This window comes from Phyllostomus discolor, chromosome 2 (assembly GCF_004126475.2).
Source record: "Phyllostomus discolor isolate MPI-MPIP mPhyDis1 chromosome 2, mPhyDis1.pri.v3, whole genome shotgun sequence".
NCBI lineage: Eukaryota > Metazoa > Chordata > Mammalia > Chiroptera > Phyllostomidae > Phyllostomus > Phyllostomus discolor.
The window spans coordinates 43,377,834-43,397,890 of record NC_040904.2 but is presented as its reverse complement, the minus strand read 5'-3'; the positions used below and the strand labels follow the sequence as shown (position 1 = coordinate 43,397,890).

The window sequence follows — 20,057 nt, the reverse complement described above, 5'->3', positions numbered from 1 at the left end:
CAAAGCATGTGTTTATTTTAAGTTGAAAAATCTGAGTAATTTAAGAGTTTATGTTAATACAGATATCTTGAATTTCAGTGAAAAAAAAATACACTCCAATATTAGTTAAAATGGTTATTTTAGGCTCTGTTATGCTGATTTTACCAACATAAATGCTTATCGGTTTGTTAATATCACAGAATATTTATTTTGCATTCTCATTCCTTGCTCCCCAGTAACATTCCTTCTGTGGTTTTTATGGTGTTTCAGGAGGAAACATTACCAAGGTCCTCATTGCCAATAGAGGAGAAATTGCCTGCAGGGTGATGCGGACCGCTAAAAGAATGGGCGTGCAATCCGTGGCTGTTTACAGTGAGGCTGACAGGAATTCCATGCACGTAGACATGGTATGTTAACAACGGGAAGTCAAATTTTATAAGTGATCGTATTTGTTTAGTGTGTCAGTATTTTGATTCTTTAGCTAGATAATTTATATTTGCTAGTGTTAACAGTGTTTTAGTAGGTTAAGTTCAACTGCTCAGTATTTCTTCTTGGGAACATTTGCCCATTATAACACAAGTTGAACAGTGTACTTTGTGATACAGTTGATTTACAGGCAAGGTCCCATCAGCGAGGACTAGTTAAAGCAGCTCATAGAGTGTGGCCGATGCACGGGCCACACTTGTGTGGCACAAATCCATATCCCTGGTGTACAGGAAGAAGGATCAAGTTTCTGGTCTTAGCAAATTCTGACTGTTGGCCCAGGGGTCCTAGACAAGTTACCCAATGTCTCAGAGACTTGACTCAACTGGAAAATTATAACTAAAAGGACCCTACTCCCCTGAGATTTGTGTTATCAATTATAACTAGCTGTTATTCACCAGACAGAATCCAGACATGGGTGAATTCAACTGCTGTCCTTCTTCATGTCCACAGCAAATCTCCAAGCACTGACAAGTCCACAGTGCTCAGCTTCACCGGAACTTCCAGCATTGCACAGCAGGCCCATGCGGCTTTCTAGCCACTTTTCTATTTCAAATTGTGACGAATCGTTGCTTTCTATCCTAAGCCACTTTCATTTTACTCTGGTATGTGACATATACATAAAACCAAGTTTTGGCATCCTCTTCATGCAAAAGATTTCGAAGTGGCTTACTTTTATAGCATAGATGTGAGCTGGTACTTTTCTATTGTTTTGGGGAAGCCAACACTTTCGTTTATAACAGTATGTCTCTGAAGCAGTTCTGTTTAGAGTAGTAGGTCTGTGGGTTTTTTTTTTACAACATGTGATGTTTCTTAACCAGGCAGATGAAGCGTATTTCATCGGTCCTGCTCCCTCTCAGCAGAGCTACCTCTCTATGGAGAAAATCATCCAGGTGGCCAAGATCTCTGCTGTGCAGGTAAGAGTGATGACGATGTTTACAATACAAAAGTAATAAGTGTTGCACAATTTTCACAAAATTATTTATAGAGCTCATTTGTATTTTTAGCCATTCTCAGTTTTCTATCTTTCCTGTTAAAACGTATTAGCATTATGGAATAAAACAATGTAAATAGGCTTGCAATTTTGCAACCCACCAGGGTGAATTGGCAGCTAAATATATGCCTGAAAGGTAGGGAAATTGCCCCATGGTGGCAGTAGTAGTATGGGTTTTTCCTTTTTAATCCATTAAAATGCTCAAGGGTACTATGGTTTGGATATATTAAATTATTCTTCTTAAGAGAAATTAAACTTCTTGGGGTCATCCCCAGAATGTGTGGTTGAACTTTACATTGGCAAGTAGATAGCTGTGCTTTTCTTTTTAGTTTGAAGGGAGAGTGTTTATATAGTTTATTAAATTAAATATCTGTTCAAAGGAAGGAAAGCTGACAACACATTGAAAATAAAATTAAGCAAACAGTTACATTCATTATAGTATTAAGCAAAATCAGATATTTAGTAACAAAATTAGCAAAACCAGCTCAAGACCAATGTATTAAAAAGTGAAACACTGCCGAATGAAATTAAAGGAGTCCTAAATAAATGGACAGCTATGTCATTGGCAGACCCAGTGTTGTTAAGATGGCAGTTTTTTTCCAAATTGATTTATAGATTCAGTTCACTCTATATCAAAACCCCAACAGGCAGTGTAGCTCTGTGTACTCACTAGAACACCTGGAATCAAAAAGACTGATGATGATACTACCGTCGGCCGGGCTGTAGAGAAACTGGGAGTCTTGTGCATTGCTGGTAGAAATGCAAAATGGCCCAATTACTTTAGAAACCTGTTTGGCCAGTTTTTAAAAAGTTAAACATGTACTTATTGTATTTTGACCCAACAGTTGCCCTCCTGAGCATTTCCCCAACAGAAATGAAAAATAAACTTGTATGAATGTTCATTGTGGGCCCGAACTGGAAAAAAAACCCCAGATGAACACATTAACTAAGTGTGGTATATCCGTAGTGGGGTCGGTTCTATAAAAGGAATGGCCTGCTGAAGCATGCAACAACATGGATGAGCCTCAGAAAATTACACTGAGTTAAAGAAGTCAGACACATAAGACGATGTGTACTGTATGATAGATACCATTTCTATAACATTTCTAAAAAAAGGCAAAACCATAGGGAGAGCAGGTCAGTAGTTGCTTGGTTCTGGAAGTTGCTTGGCACATAGGAACCCGGGAACTTTTTTGAGTGGTGGAATTGTCCTGTTATAAGAATGGGTTGTAGTAATAGTTGCACAGTTATATAAATTTACTGAATCCATGACACCATATATTGTAAATTGTACTTCAAAAAAAGCTGTTAAAAAACAGGGAGAACTGAGTGTAGACCTTTTCCACTGTGTCTAGTGTAAATAACATTTGACCATTTCATAGAAAATGTCTAAAATTGAACATTGATTTAAAAGAAACAAAATTCCAACTGACATCAAAATGTGACTTTCAGCATTTTAGTCAGTATTTAGAATTTTGTTGTTTGCTCTCAGTAAAATGTGGGTTCTTCTATTCATTTGAATTCCCCAGGCACCAGAAGCTTACCCCTTTAATTTTGAAATGTTCTTTGAATGTAACTATTTTGCAGTAGGGTTGGCAGAGCTTTTTTCTTTACATTCACTTGGTTATAATTATGGTACATAACATAATTATTATTGTAGAAGAACAAAAATGCCATGAAGACTATGGAAGTTGGTGAGTTGCTTCCTCCCTCACTAAATAACCTAAGCTGCTGTTTGCTTTACTGTTTCTTTCCTTTTTCCTGGCAATATGCTTGCCCTGAGAAAACATTCTGTCCTTTGGCACTGATTTTCCTCTTCTGTGAGCCAGAAAGCCAGATAATAAATTTGTTAGAACTGAGCAACTTCCAAATAACTAGGCAAAAGTCTCAGGAAGCTCTCTTTCACTAAAGTATATGCAGACTTTAACATATGACTTTCTGTTTGCTGCCTAGTTTTTTGTTTGTTTGCTTAGAAGGGTGACATGTACATAGAGTGCCCTGAAGATAGATGAGGTGTTATTGTGCTAGTTGTGTTCCTCTTGGCTTTTAAGTGCCACAGTTTCAGTTCTAGGCCAGCTTTACAGCCAGGCAGAGTTGAGAAATCCCTGTTACCTTTACTCCTACTTACACATATTCCTTAACATTCTCCCCTAATAGCAGTATTATTTCAAATTAAAATACAGATTCTTCTGTACTGTCTGATCCACCCATTTCACTTGTAGATAGATACTTAAAAGAATTTAAAGCAGGGACTCGAAGAGATATATGTGCATACATGTTCACAGCAGCATTATTCATAAAGACCAGAAGGTGGAGATAATCCACATCCACCAATAGGTGAATGATAAACAAAATGTGGAATATATACATACAGAAGAATATTATTCAGCCTTAGAAAAGGAATGATATTCTGGTACATGCTACTCCATGGATGAACCTTGGAAATATTATGCTAATATGTGTAGACACGAAGGAGAAAAGTATTGCCCAATTCTCCTTATATCAGGTTCCTAGAGTAAACAAATTCATAGAAACAGGAATTAATATTTATAGGACAGAAAGTTACCAGTGAATGGGGAATTAATGTTTGGTGGGCACAGGTTTCTGTCTGGGGTGATGCAAACGTTCTGGATGTGGTTGGTGGCGGCGGCTGCACAGCACTGCGAATGCACTTACTGCCACCAAAGTATACACTTAACAGTGGTTACAGTGGGCATTCATGTTATGTATATGTTACCACAATAAAAAGAAATACAGATTTCTTCTGGTTCAGGTAAGGCTCCAGAACTTGAGTTCATACACCTGTTTGGAAACAGGTTTTGATCGAGACCGTAGGGTACCCATCACCAGCAGAGGGAGAAGGCTCCCCAGGGGAGAGTGGCAGCCGCCGCACCCAGTAAATTTGTCTTTTCATTCCTCACTTCTAGGCTATCCATCCAGGATATGGTTTTCTTTCAGAAAACATGGAATTTGCCGAGCTATGTAAGCAAGAAGGAATTATTTTTATAGGTCCTCCTTCATCTGCAATTAGAGACATGGGTATTAAGAGGTATGAGCTTATGTCTTTTAAATAGCAAGGTGAATTAAAAGATTGTTTTTAGCCCTGGCTGGCGTAGCTCAGTGGATTGAGCGCGGGCTGCGAACCAAAGTGTCGCAGGTTGGATTCCCAGTCAGGGTACATACCTGGGTTGCAGGCCATGGCCCCCAGCAACCACACATTGATGTTTCTCTCTCTCTCTCTCTTTCTCCCTCCCTTCCCTCTCTAAAGATAGGTGGGTAAAATTTAAAATAAATAAATAAAATGATTGGTTTTACCTATAGTACACATAGTGATAATATCCTTTTGTTGTCGTAGGCATAAGTTGTCTATCTGCCACTCCAGTGAATCACAGAAAATATTCAACTAATTAATATTTGTAATCAATATATGCTAATTTTGGGGGATAAACAACTAGATTGAGGAAAATAACAGATATTTTAATATTTATATTAATATTTGTTGTCTCAGACTATAGTTCTTTATGGGATGCTTCTTTTAAAAGTTCCATTCTATTTTATAGATTGGGCTGTATTTTCTTACATGAAATATTTCATAGAATTTGGGCATCTGTTTTTTGTTGTTTTTTTTTTTAATCCTGAAGTACATCCAAATCCATAATGTCTGTGGCCGGAGTACCCGTTGTGGAAGGCTATCACGGCGAGGACCAAACAGACCAGTGCCTGAGAGAGCACGCCGGGCGAATCGGTTACCCCGTGATGATCAAAGCCGTCCGCGGTGGAGGAGGGAAAGTAAGGCTGTGTGAGCCGCGTTTCCTGTTTCGGGCCAGGCCTCTTTGTTTCACTTGTGTTGTGGTCATAACTGTCCTTGCATCGTAGGGTATGAGGATTGCTAGATCTGAAAACGAATTTCAAGAGCAGTTGGAATCAGCACGGAGGGAAGCTAAGAAGTCCTTCAATGATGATGCTATGCTGATTGAGAAGTTTGTGGACACACCCAGGTGGGTTTAGCTTTTATTTCTGATTTTTTAAACTATGAAAGAAATGCATGCATGTTATATAAAATACAAAGTTCTAGTAGAATATAAATACATTAGTTCCCAATCCTATACCCTGATGTATCTACTTTTAAGGCATGGCATGCATACTTCCGGGCATCGTCTATGTAAATAGAAACAATTATACATATACAAATGGAAGACAACATACATACAGAAGAACAGTGTATAGACTCTTATATGATGTTATATGCTAATATTGTATCAGGCGTCTTTCCATGTCATGAAATATAGATTTGCCTCATTCTTTTTATTGAGCTTAATGGTTCCATGATATTGATATGCCATTAGTTCATTCATTAGTTTTAGATAGAAGTTAGGGTCTTTTTAAAATAAAAAGAATTTGTAAGAAATTAACCTGTATTTTACAGAACTCCATGAGCATCAGTTGAGATGCTCAGAAAATGGAAATAGTTACCAAAATTAAAGTGTAATTGTGATATGTTAACAATACTAACAGCTCACACTTATATTGCACTTACCATGTGTCCGTTTCTATGTATTTTACGTATACTAACTAATCTTGCTGTCCTAATTCTAATCTAATTCTTGCAAGAACCCCTTAGATGGCTATATTCCCATTTTGCAGGTGAGGATACTGAGCAACAGAGTAGTCACATAACTTGCTTGAGGTCTGCCAGCTAAAAAGTAGTGAAGCTTGGATTTCAACTCAAAAACTTGGCAGTTTGACTCCAAAAGTCACATTCTAAGCCACTGCACTAAACTGCTTCTCCAGGTACCACGATAACAAATGACATGCAAATTTCTAATTTCTTTCACTTTCTGGAATTGTATTTTCAAGTCTATTGCTTAAAATGAGGTACTGATTACAAAAGTGTCCTGTCTTATAGACGTTTGGTAACTCACGTAGTTACAGACGTGTAGGTACAGATGTCCTGTGTGTCAAGTGACTTCACAAAGACCAATTCATTTAGGGGCCATGGCCAGAGAGGGGTTTACCTTGACTGTCATGAACCCAAGCTTCAGGCCCTTCACTTGCATGAATCCCTAACAAATTCCTGTACCTAATTTTGTATTCTTTTTAAAGAGGGACCCCAAACTGTTTTTGTTTCAGACTTCACAAAGCTTAGAACTGTCCCCTGAGTATGGCTCCATAAATGAAATTCGTTTAGAGTTGGTTTGTTTAAAAAAAAAAAGTCAGCCTCAAAACAGGCCAATTAATTAGGAGAGTACAATATATGGCACTTATTGGTGGAAAGTAGGGAAAAGACAGGAGGTTTGAAGATAAAAGCAGGGCTCCCTTCCACGTCTTTCAGAAAGAATCAGCTGACTGTCCAAATTAGCATATTCTTGGGTTAGAATTGTTGTGGAGACATCAGCTAGTTGTTTTGATGACTGTAACTCTATGCTTGCAACATTTTTGAAGCTGCAAATCTTTCCTTGTGAAATGTTAACTATATATTACCTCAGATTCTAATTCATTCTCCCAATAACTAGGAAGCTCCTGGGAATCAAGGATCTGCCAGTATATATTTTTTACTTTTGCCCTATATATTATTACCTGGCATACTACTTTCTTCATGATAGGCATCAGCAATATGTTTTGAAATATTGAAGTAATTTGAATACATTATAAACTTTTGGAAAATACAGGAGTTGGAAAACAAAGTCACTTATAATCTCATTCTATAAGTATTAGCATTTCTATATATTTCTGTGCCATATTTTCTAGTAGTAATACTTTAATATCACAATAATCATTCTGTGTATACTATGTTGTATCCTACTAAATAGTTACCTGTTGAATTAATGGAGTGCCAGAAAATTGTCAAGATGCTAATAACTGGGAAAAGTAGATACCAAGGTGTTTTGCAGATCTGATCAGCTATTGCATTTATCTGAAAGGCTAGGGTTGAAAATAGCCTTCAAAGTGTACTATTTGGAGGGTAACAAAAGAAACCAGATTTTGTCTCCACTCCATATTCAATATATATTCTAGATGAATTTAAAATGTAAATAGGAAAATAAAAACATTAGAACTTTTAGAAAACTTAAAGCTATTCCCAGTAGAATCCAGCTGTATCTACCGAACTAGCCAGACCCCAGCATGGCTGATTGGAGTGGCTAGAATTTTCTACACCTCTTGGTTCACAGGCACTGTGCTCCGGAAACTCTATGTTAGTCAAGTAACAGAAAAGATCAGTCAGCAAAAGGAAAATACACAAGTGGTTGGATAACTACAGAATCAAAACAGAAAACACACATCCTCGATGATCTTTCTTTGTAAGTAGCCAAAGGGAAAAATGTTTCAGACTTTTGAGATCTTGGAGTAAGAGCTGTGTTCTGCTCTTGATGCAGCCCCTACATGTTCCTTTCAGAACCCGGAGTCGCTGCTGTAATGTCTTCTTCCCTGGAGCAGCTAAAAGATAAGAGAGAGTCAGTAGAAGTGGTAGAATTTATAATCGGAATTTGAAAAACAAACTGTTCAGCACCAGCATGTAGAGCTTAGAAGATGTCACACCTGAAGAGCAGGTAAAAAGCTGAACAGAATGAAAGTCCATGACTTTTAGACACAGAAGAGAATCGAGGCCACAGGGCAAGCCACCACCCTGAAATCTGGGCGGGCATGTGCGTACAGGCAGTCACCGCCAACACCAGTAACCAGGAGCAAAAGCTGCTGGACCCGTAAACAGGTAGGAACACTTAAGTGGGAATTTTGACAAATTAATGGAGGCTCCTTGTAGACTAGCTTGATCGTGAGAAACTCCTTGGACTCCAGTATTAGGGGGGCCGCCCCAAATTTTAGTTAGTTTTATTGCCAGGAACCCTACCAGGTTCTCACAGTGAAAATCTAAGCAAAATTTCCTAAAATTTTGGAGTTAGGGGAGTAAGCTTTCGAAATAGGCCCAGAGCAGTTTATTCTCAATAATGAAGGCTAGCACTCCATGAGAAAGTTGGCCAGAACCTTCTCTGTTCTGGGAGAAGGGCAGTTAGCCAAATCTAACCTCTAACCTGCCTGATTTACCTAAGGGTGAAAATAAAGTTAAAGGCTTTTGAAGCAGTGTCAGACCCACTAAAACACTGAAATTTAATCATAAGATTATAGAACACTTTCCCTCCCCTGCACCTTACAAAGTCACCAGGGCTCCTGTATAATAACAGTGGATTACCTCTGAAAGGGCTGCCAGACACAGACTCTGTTAGGAAGCAGTTCTTGGGGAAGCCCATAGACAACAGGAGAAAACAAAAATAAAATAAGGACGCTAGGGGAAAGTGAAGTCTCTGGCATCTGCAGCTACTGCATACATTAAACTCAACGTTATCTCCAAGCCAGATTAATACATTGTAAAACATTAGAGGCCTATTTATCTCAGTTCATGATTGCCTAATCAGGAACTGAATGGATCCTGAAGGGTGGTCGTGATTCACTGTTTCCTGAAAGTCAGTACTCCAGATGTCCTGCCTGAGCCATAGGGCATAGGTGAATGGCCCAGAATGCCTGCCTTCTCAGACCAGTGATCCGGAATCTTCCTTACCTGGCACCAAAAAATAATCATGAGCCAACACAGGTGACTGTGATGTCCTTTGTTTATTATTGCAGGTTTCACACACAAATCAATCCTAACTTAACATTAAATCAGTCCTAACTTAACGTTATTAAACACACAGCAAATCGACAGGGGGGCAAAGCCCGTTAATGAACCTGAGTCCAAGAGCCTTAGCTGCATTCAGATCCCGGAGACAGAGGCAAGTGTCAGCGTCTTACAAGGCAGAGTCTTCGGTGTCCTCGTTGGGTGCTTGTTAGGTCAGGTCCTCTGGCGGCAGATGCCTTCAGAGTAGCAGAGGGCAGCATTCTTGTGTAGGAGATCAGCTGTCTTGGTGGTGACTCTGAAGTCCACCTCCATTATACCCAAATTCTTGGCACCTGATTGAGCTGGTAAATTCCATGGCCTGGGGCCAAGAGGCCCCAGAGCTCTATCGGTAGGTGTGCTCTCTCTGCAGACACATCCGTGTGTTGCTCTGGCAAACATTTGGCAGGGTGCTTGGTATGACTTAGGTAGTTTCCTTCTTGAACCAAAGTGTCATGGCTGACGGGCAGCCGTCTTGGTTGACGTGAGTGATGCCATTTTGTTTTATATACTTTATTCTGTCAATGCCATTTTATTGATCCTGCTCTCCACACCGGTATAGGATACATCACATCTGGCTTTAAAAAAAATTACAAGTCATACTAAAAGGCAAGAAAAAGCACAGTTTGAAGTGACAAAGCAAGCATCAGAACTAGACTGAGATATGACACAAATTTGAGGTTTATCTATGGAATCTAAAGTAACTGGTTAATATGTTAAGAGCTGTAATGGAGCAAGAACAGATGGGTAATTTAAGCAGAGAGTTGGAAATCTTAAGGGAAAACAAGAAAATGCTAGAAATAAAAAACATTTTAACAGTAATGAAGAATGCATTAGCCCTGGCCTATATGGCTTGGTTGGTTGGAGCATCATTCCATAAACCAACAAGTCATGGGTTCGATTCCTGGTCAGGGCACATGCCTAGGTTGTGGGCTTGGTCCCCAGAGAGGATGAGTATGAGACCCAACCAATGGATGTCTCTCTCACATCTCTTCCTCTATCCCTCCCTAAGCATGTCCTTGGGTGAGGATAAAAAATAAAGTCTTCCTCACTTTCCTTTAAAAAAAAAAGAATGCATTTAATGGACTCACCAGTAAACTGGACACAGCTGAAGAAAGAATCAGTGATTTTGACCATATGTCAATGGAAACTTCCCAAACAAAAACAAAGAGCTATAAGAATGAAAGCAAATACAATATAACTAACTAATCAAGAACTGTGGGACAATATGAAAAGTTTAATATGTGCTTATTTGAATACAAGAAGAAAGAGAGAAAAGAGTGGGAGAACTATTTCAAGTATAATGGCCAAAATGTTCCCAAAATTAATGACAGACACTGAAGTAGGGACCAGGACATTAATCAAATTTTAGAATTACATTCAAACTTCAGGAAAACTGAGACGAATAGAAAATCTTAGACAAAGCCAGAGAGGGGGAAACACCTTCCTACATCAGACTACTCACAGAAACCATGCAAGCAAGAATCAAGAGGAGCAAACTATGTAAAGTGTTGAAAGAAAAAGAATTAAACTATACAGAATTCCATATGCATTGAAATTACCCTTCAGACGTGAAGGAGAAATAAAGATGTCCTCAGACAAACAAAAGTTGAGGGAATTTGTAACCCCGTAGACTTACTCTATGAGAAATGATAGCATAAGTTCTTCCAAGAGAAGGAAAATGACACAGTTTAGAAATTCAGATCTAATGAAGAAAGAAAGACCATTAGAGAAGGGATAAATGAAACTAAAATAAAATCCATTATTTGATGTCGCAGTTAACAGTTTGTTCAAAATAACAATAACAAGAATGTATTTGGTGATGATAACTTAAGGAGAAATAAAAAGAGAAGGAAAGGTTAAGGAAGCAAATACAAAAGGAAAAAATCAGCTCCTGTTGTGTTGGACAGGTGGGAACTTTTTCAAGTGGAGTATCCAGTAGAAATGATATATCAAAAAAATAAAACCAATTGGTTTAAGTATGTGCTTCATGGGGTGAACAAAAAGGATCAGCTCTGGACCACTGTACTGAAAAGTACATTTATAAGACTTCCTGGGTTTTAAAATTTTCTTATATGTGTGACAATTTTTGTTTTAAAAAATTGACAGGGAAAGCATTTGCGATCGATCACTCATTTCTATGTTAAGATGGTGAGTGTGTGAGGTACACTACAGTGTGACTGTTCAAAGTAGGCCTACTGAGAAGAACGCTTTTTGTGTTCACCAGATGATCTGTTAGCCTTGTATTCATAAGTGGTATGTGTATTTACTTTTAACATGATTCCTCATAATTTTGCTATTTTATACTCCCTTTTTTGTTTTTTTATGATTTAATGCGAGTATAGTCCTAAAAACTAATGAGCCATATTAATTTATTTCTTAACATTTTTGGATGAGCCATTTTAACTTTCAATCTGCCACAGTTTATAAAATCTGACTATTAGAATGGGTTTTTTAAAATCTGATCACAAAAGAGTTTCCATTGGCTTTTTGAGGATCTATAAAATAAGACTATAATTATAATTTTTAAATAGTCAGATTTATGAGTATTTCCCTTAACAGTTTGTATTTGTACCTGGCCCTACTCTGAGGTCATAAATATATACTCTCCTGTGTTTTCTGTCTTTTCTTATTTGCCAGTTATTTCATGTTTTTTTCTTCAACGTTTATCTAATAAATGGAAAGTTTTTCACTGGATGTTAATAAGATTTACTATAGTTTCTAAATCCAAATCCTTTATTTTGAGGTCAAAATGTCCCATCTCATTTATTAAAAAAAAAATAGAAGAATCCTAGTCACCTTGGCCAATAGTCTGGCTTATTGAATGTGATATTTGTCATCCTTAACAAAGTATATTAATGTGTGTTTGCTTTTAAACAGGCACGTGGAAGTCCAGGTGTTTGGTGATCACCATGGCAATGCTGTGTACTTGTTTGAAAGGGACTGTAGTGTACAGAGGAGGCATCAGAAAATCATTGAGGAAGCCCCAGGGGTAAGGACCTTGTAAAGAGGTTTGTAAGCTTCCCAAAGTCCTACTGGACAACCACTTCCCAGTAGTATCAGGGTAAGGTCCCCACTGGGCCATGTTCCATCTCGAGAGTTTCTAGGAAACTCTTCTCCGACCTAAAGTGAGCAGCTGTATAGTGTTTCCATCCAGGTTTTAAATTGTATTTAAGCAGAATGTTTAAGGAATGGTAGAGTCTGGTTAATTAAATGTATTTTCTATGAAGCAGACTTATTTTGACTGCCGTCTAAGATGTTGCTAAAATATATTGGTCCTCATCCAGTTGTACTGTGGAGGAGAGAGATTTGCTCTTACCTGACAAATTTTGCCCCCTCACAATTGTTTCCGTCTCTTCCAGCCTACTTCTTGACTGGTTTAAGTTGTTTTCTCTGTCAGGGCCTATTCCTAGGATTACTTACTTTTGGATTTACATTTCTTCAGAACCTGCTACTGCCATAGGATTCTTTTCTTGTTCAAGGTTATATACAGTAGTAACCCCCCCACCTTGGTCAATTGTGGTTCAAAAATATTAAATCAAAAATTCCAAAAATAAAATAAAATTCCAGAAAATTTGTAAGTTTTAAGTTATACACTGTTGTGAGTAGGGTGATGAAATCTTACGCCATCCCCCCTGGGGTGCGAATCTTCCCTTTGTCCAGCGTATCCACGCAGGGTAGGCTACCTGCGTATTCATCGCTCAGTAGTTGTCTTAGTTACCAGATCAGCTGTCACATTACTTGTGTTCAAGTAACCCTGACTTAACAATGGCTCCAAAGTATAAGAATAGTGATGTTAGAAATTTGAATATGCCAAAGAGAAGCTATAAGTGCTTCCTTTAAGTGAAAAGGTATGTTGTACAGGAAAAAAACCATAGATCAGCTGTGGTTCTATCTCCAGTTTTAGGTGTCCACTGGAGATCTTGAAACATATCCCCGATGAATAAGGGGGGACTACCATACATGTTTTTTTTTTAGATTTTATTTATTTATGTTTAAAGAGAGAGTAAGGGAGAAAGAGAGGGAAAGAAATATCAATGTGAAAGAGAAACATCAATTGGTTGCCCCTCATATGTGCCCCTACCAGGGACCAAGTCTGCAACCCAGGCATGTGCCCTGACCAGGAATCGAACCAGTGACCTTTAGCGCTACAGGACAACAACCAACCAACTGAGCCGTACTGGTCAGGGATATCATACATGCTTTTATCAGCATATATTTCTATCAGGTCAGGAATCTGCAGTTTCTGGTTCATCAGTTTGTTATTCTCATATTAAAATTTTCATTCCTGTTGCAGAGTCTATTATACTATTTGAAGTAAATGTCAGCAATAATTTCAGTAAAGCCTTATTTTCAAATGGTGCCTACTTAAGTATATATCTGTAGAGCACAGTTTTCAAAATTTTAAAAGCTTTGCCTATTTTTTGACAAGATTTCTTTTTTTAAACCTTTCTTAATTAACTTGAAATCTCAAGGTTTACCATGCTCCAAGATAATTATTGGGCACGTGAACCAGATTGCTTTATCATCTTAAAATTGGGATTGTTCAAAGTTTTCATATTTTAGGTAGACATATAGTTATAAAAGTTGTTATGTACGTACAAGGGGCAAAGATACGTCAGTATGCTGCAGAATATCTGCAGTTCATAGGAATTACTAGCAGAGCCATTAAACTTTGGTAATGCGACAGTTAAACTGGCACACTAAAAGTTAGCTTTTTATCGTTGTTATTATCTCTTTAATGTGATATCTGATACACATAGTATTACTATGTAATAGTAATAGCAATAGTATTAGTAATGTAATACTAATTAGTAAATGTAATAGTAATAGTATAGTAATACTATGTAATAGATGTAATATTGGATCTTAATGGAAATTTCTAGTAGAGCAAGGAACTAATGGAAATTTATTTAAATATTTTCCCATAGCCTGGTATTAAACCTGAAGTAAGAAAAAAGCTTGGAGAAGCTGCAGTCAGAGCTGCTAAGGCTGTAAATTATGTTGGAGCAGGTATGTTAAGATTTCATTGTAAAAGAGGAGAAACAATAATTTATTTATGATTCAGAAACAAAAGAAACATACAACTTTTACATCAGTGGCTTTTAAACCTTTTTGACAAAATCCACAGAAAAAATCTATTTTATATTAAGACCCTGTATATACACACACACTTGTATTTACATTCATATATGCTTGAAAAAAAGCTTTTACTAAAGAATATGTAAAAATGCTGTTCAATATTTTCTATCCTATTTTAAAGTAAAATTACTATATTGATTTTTAAATCAATAAACTGTTTTTCTCTTAAAATTTATTGATTTTTTAAAAAATATATTTTATTGATTATGCTATTACAATTGTCCCATTTTTTTGCTCCTTTTTATTCCCCTCTGCCCTGCACCTCTCCTCCCACCAGCTTTCCCTCCACCCCACCACCCACTTAGTACATGTCCATGGGTCATACATGTAAGTTCTTTGGCTCCTCCATTTCCTATACTATTCTTAACCACCCTGTCTGTTTTGTACCTACCTATTATGCTTCTTATTCCCTGTACCTTTTCCCCCATTCTCCCTCACTCCCCACGAATAACCCTCCATGTAATCTCCATTTCTATGATTCTATTCCTGTTCTAGTTATTTGCTTAGTTTGTTTTTTGTTTTTGTTTTTTTTAGGGTCAGTTGTTGATAGTTGTGAGTTTATTGTCATTTTACTGTTCATAGTTTTGATCTTCTTTTCTTAGATAAGTCTCTTATTTCCCACAATAAGGGCTTGCTGATGATGAACTCCTTTACCTTGACCTTATCTGGGAAGTACTTTATCTGCCCTTCCATTCTAAATGATAGCTTTGCTGGGAAGAGCAATCTTGGGTATAGGTCCTTGCCTTTCATGACTTCAAATACCTCCTTCTAGCCCCTTCTTGCCTGTAAAGTTTCTTCTGAGAAATCAGCTGAGAGTCTTATGGGAACTCCTTTGTAGGTAACTGTCTCTTTTTTCTCTTGCTGCTTTTAAGAGTCTTCCCTTCTCTTTAATCTTGGCTAATGTAATTATGATGTGCCTTGATGTGTGCTTCCTTGAGTCCAACTTCTTTGGGAGTCTCTGGGCTTCCTGGAAGTCTATTTCCTTTGCCAGATTAGGATAGTTCTCCTCCATTATTTTTTCAAATCAGTTTTCCATTTCTTGTTCTTCTTCTTCTCCTTCTGGCACCCTTCTGGCACCCCTATGATTCAGAAGTTGGAATATTTAGAGTTGTCCTGGAGGTTGCTAATCTTCTCATTTTTCTGAATTCTTGTTTCTTTATTCTGTTTCAGTTGAATGTTTATTTCTTCCTTCTGGTCCAAATTGTTGATTTGAGTCCAGGTTTCCTTCCCTTCACTGTTGGTTCCCTGTGTACTTTTCTTTATGTCACTCTGCATAGTCTTCACTTTTTCCTCTATTTTGTGACCATAAATCATTTCTGTGAGCATCCAGATTACCTAATTACCAGTGTTTTCAACTCTGCATCTGATAGGTTGGCTATCTCTTCAGCTTAGTTCTGTTTTTGGAGCTTTGATTTGTTCTTGCATTTGGATCATGTTTTTTTATTTCAGCATGCCTCTTACATTGTAAGGGGTGGAGCCTTAAGTATTCACCAGGGTGGGGCAACTTGTGTGGGTGCATTGTGGCACTTTATATGGGGGCAGGGTCTGAGAGGGAACAATGCCTCTTGCTTGGCTCTTGGCTGACTTTCAGTCACTTCCCCTGCTACAAGCAAATTGGGCTCTTCTGGCGCTGCTTCCCAAGTGGGTGGGTTTGTGTACATTCCAGGACCCTGTGAGTGTCTCCAATGAACTCTCCTGTGAGACTGCGAGTTTCTCCCACTGCTGCAACCCCCATAGGTTTTTACAGTCAAGAGGTTTTGAGGTTTTCTTTCCCCACCCTGGAACCCTGGGTTGTGTGGTCTTCTTGTTCCCCAGTTGTTCCTCCTGGCTTATCTGCATACAAATGTGGGACCTCCCAATTCACCAGCCTCCTCCTTGCCTTCCAGGTCCTCCAGGTTTGGCCTTGCTCTCCAGGTCCTCCAGCCATACCTTGAGGTATAGCCTCTCCCCCTGGCTGTCCATTTCTGTCCCTCCTACCAGCCTGAATAAATGTTTCTTCTTTAACTCTGTGGTTGTCAGACTTCCATACAGCTTGATTTTCTGGCCATTCTTGTTATTTTTTGTTTTTAAGTTTGTTGTTGTCCTTCTTTTGGTTGTGCAAGGAGGCAAAGTATGTCTACCTACGCCTCCATCTTGGCTGGAAGTCTCTAATTAATAAACTTTATTTTCTATAGTGGTTTTAGGTTCACAGTAAAATTGAGCAGAAAGTACAGAAATTTTTCCATATACCCCCTGTGCCTACACATGCATAGCCTCCCCCATTATCAACATCCCACATCAGAGTGGTGCATTTGTCATAGTCAGTAAATGTACACTGATACATCATTATCACTCAGAGAACATGAGGGTTCATTCTTGATGTTAAATATATACCGAGTTTGGACAAATATATAATCACATGTATCTACCGCGTAGTGTCATACAGAAAGAGTAGTTTTACTTCCCTAAATATCCTCTGTGTTCTGCTCTCCATCCTTTCCTGCCTCCAACCACTGATCTTTTTGTTACCTCTATGAAGGCAATAAAAAGACGATGGTCTTTCCCAGAATGTTATGTATCTGGAATCATACAATATGTAGACTTTAAGATTGGCTCCTTTTACTTACTAATATGAATTTAAGTTTTTTCCATGTCTCTTCATGGCTTGTTAGCTCTTTTCCTTTCAGCACTAAGTAACATTCCAGTCTGGGTGCACCACAGTTTATTTATCCCTTTACCTCCTGAAGGACATCTTGGTTCCTTCCAAATTTTGGCAATTATAAATAAAGCTGCTATAAATATCTGTGTGCAGGTTTTTGCATTGACCTAAGTTTCCATTTATTTAGGTAAATGCCAAAAGACATGATTGCTAGAACATATGGTGAGATTATGTTTAGTTATGTAAGAAGCTGCCAAACTGTCTTCCAGAGTGGCTGTGCCGTTTTGCATTCTCAGCAGCTGTGTACTATTGTTCCTGTTGCTCGGTGTTCTCACCATGATATGGTATTCAGTGTTCCAGATTTTGGCCTTTCTCATAGGTGTGTAGTGGTACCTATTGTTTTTTTTATTTGCATTTCCCTTCTGACATATGTTATGGATCATCTTTTCACATGCTTACTTGCCACCTGTTTATCAATTATTTTTTTCCATGGATTGTGCCCTTTTTGTTGTGTCCAAAAAAGCATCACCATATCCAAGGTCACCTAGGTTTTCTTCTGTGCTGTCTAGGTTTATGATTCATTTTGAGTTAATTTTTGTGAAGGGTGTAAGGTATGTGTCTGGATTCATTTTTTTTGCATGTGGATGTTCAGTTGTTCCAGCACCATTTGTTGAAAAGACTCTTTTCAATATTGACTCTTTGCTCCATTGTATTGCCTTTCCTTCTTTGTCAAAGATCAGTTGGCTGCATTTACCTGGGTCTATTTCTGGGCCCTCTATCTTGTTCCATTGATCTATTTGTCTATTCTTTCACCATTGCTTGAATGTTTTAATTACTGTAGCTTTATAGTAAGTCTTGAAGTAAGGTAGTTTTAGTTCTCCAACTTTGTTCTTCCTTAGTATTGAGTTGGCTATTTTGGGTCTTCTGCCTCTCTATATAAACTTGAGAATTAGTTTCATGATACCCACAAAATAACTGGCTGGAATTTTGATTGGGATTGTGTTGAATCTATAGATTAAGTTTAGAAGAGCTGATATCTTCACAATATTGAATCTTCTACTCATGAACATGGAATATCTTTCAATTTATTTAGTTCTTCTTTGAGTTCTTTTATGAAAGTTTTGCAATTTTTTGGTATAGATCTTGTACATAAATTATTAAATCTATACCTATTTTATTTTGGGTACTAATGTAAATGGTATTGCATTGTTAGTTTCAGATTTCACTTATTCACCATTAATGTATAGGAAAATGATTGGCTTTTGTATATTAATCTTGTATACTAGAACTTTGCCATATCATGTTAGTTCTAGGAGTGGTTTTTTTTGTCAATTTCAGATTTTCTACATAGGTGATTGAGTCATCTGTGAACAAAGACAGTTGTATTTCTTCCTTCCTAATCTGTATACCTTTTTATTTGCTTTTCTTGCCTTATTGCATTAGCTATGACTTCTGTGCTATATTGAAAAGGAGTGGTAAGAACAGACATCCTTGCCTTCCTTGTTTCTGATCTCGGTAGGAAAGCTTCTAGTTTTCTTATCATTAAGTATGATGTACATCATAAGTTGAAAGTTTTTTTGTAAATCTTCTTTACTGAAGAAATTTCCCTCTGTTCTACTTTGTGAGTTTTTATTATAATTGGACATTGGCTTTTATTAAAGGCTTCTTCTGCATTTGTTGACATGATCATGTGATTCTTTAGCCTTTTGATGTGATGGATTACATTAATTGATTTTCAAATGTTGAAGCAGCCTTGAATACTGGGATAAATCCTACTTGATTGTGGTATGTAATCCTTTTTATAGATTTTGGATTTGATTTGCTAATCAAATATTTTGTTGAGAGTTTTGCATCCTTGTTCATAAAAGATATTGGTTTGTAGATTTCTTTCCTTGTAATGTCCTTATCTGCTTGAGAATTGATATAATTTCTTCCTTAAATATTTGGTAGAATTTACCAGTAAATCCATCCGAGCCTGTTACTTTCTGTTTTAGAACGTTATTAATAATTGATTCAACTTCCTTAATGACATAGGATTGTCTTTCTTCTTGTGTGAGCTTTGGCACAGTGTGTCTTTCAGGAAGGCACAATGTGCCAAATAACTGGAAAGTTTAGTCCATTTCATCTAGGTTGTCAAATCTGTATGTAGAATTATATATACTATTCCTTTATTATCCCTTTAATGTCCATGGGAACAGGTAGTGATTGTCCCTTCTTCCATTTCTGATATTAGTACTTTTTACCTTCTCTTTGTTTTTCTTACATAGCCTGGCTAGAGGCTTATCAATTTTATTGATTTTTTTTCAAAGTACTAATTTTTGGTTTTGTTGCTTTTCTCTTCTTTTTGTTTTTCTTAGATAGCTTGGCTAGAAGTTTATCAATTTTATTGATTTTTTTCAAAGAACCAACTTCTGGTTTTGTTGATTTTTCTCTATTTCCTATTTTTAATTTCATGGATTTTTCCTCTAATTTTTTTGTATTTTATTTTTTTCTGCTTACTTTGGAATTAATTTGCTCTATTTTTTTCTAGTTTCCTAAAATGGAAGCTTAGATTATTGACAGATTTCTTTTCTCTAATATATGGATCCAATGCTATAAAATTCTAAGTACTGCTTTTGGTGCATCCCCAAAGTTTTGGTAAGCTGTCATTCCATTTTCATTTAATTTCTCTTGTGAGTTCTTTGACCCATGTGTTAAATACAGTGTTGTTTTATCTACAAATATTTTGGGATTTTTTTTTTCAGCTATCTTTCTGTTAATGATTTTTAGTTTAGTTTATTAATACTTAGTTGGACTTCCAGCAAGATGGAGGCATAGGTGGACGTACAGTACCTCCACGCACAACCAAGATTGTTGTTGTTCCAACCAAGATTGGAACAACAACAATTTAGAGGCAGAATAACACCCAGAACTGACAGAAAATTTATCTGAATGGAAGTCGGACAGCCAAGAAGTTGAAATAGACCTGTTTATCCAGACCGGTAGGAGGGGCTGAGACAAGCAGTGGGGCGTGGAGAACAGGGCGCAAAAGGCAACTGGGAGCATGTAAGGCATCTGGGGCGCGCAAGATCGCCGCGGGTGGACTATGAGTACACAAGCGGCAGCTGGCAGACCCAGTGAGGTGGCGATTGTGGAGCAGGGCAGAGTGCGCAATCCAGGGTCCCAGAGAAGGGACT

At 37.6% G+C, this 20,057-nt stretch overlaps 1 protein-coding gene across 1 annotated transcript in view; it reads left to right on the top strand.

Annotated features, from left to right (window-relative positions):
- The window catches only part of MCCC1 (methylcrotonoyl-CoA carboxylase 1), a 58,896-nt gene that overhangs the window by 10,618 nt on the left and 28,221 nt on the right, over window positions 1-20,057 (top strand). The window contains exons 3-9 of the mRNA XM_028505050.2: window positions 250-386; window positions 1,284-1,379; window positions 4,384-4,505; window positions 5,098-5,245; window positions 5,333-5,454; window positions 11,982-12,093; window positions 14,033-14,114. Of these exons, the coding sequence (XP_028360851.1) occupies window positions 250-386; window positions 1,284-1,379; window positions 4,384-4,505; window positions 5,098-5,245; window positions 5,333-5,454; window positions 11,982-12,093; window positions 14,033-14,114 (819 nt within the window). The remainder of the gene's footprint in view (window positions 1-249; window positions 387-1,283; window positions 1,380-4,383; window positions 4,506-5,097; window positions 5,246-5,332; window positions 5,455-11,981; window positions 12,094-14,032; window positions 14,115-20,057) is intronic.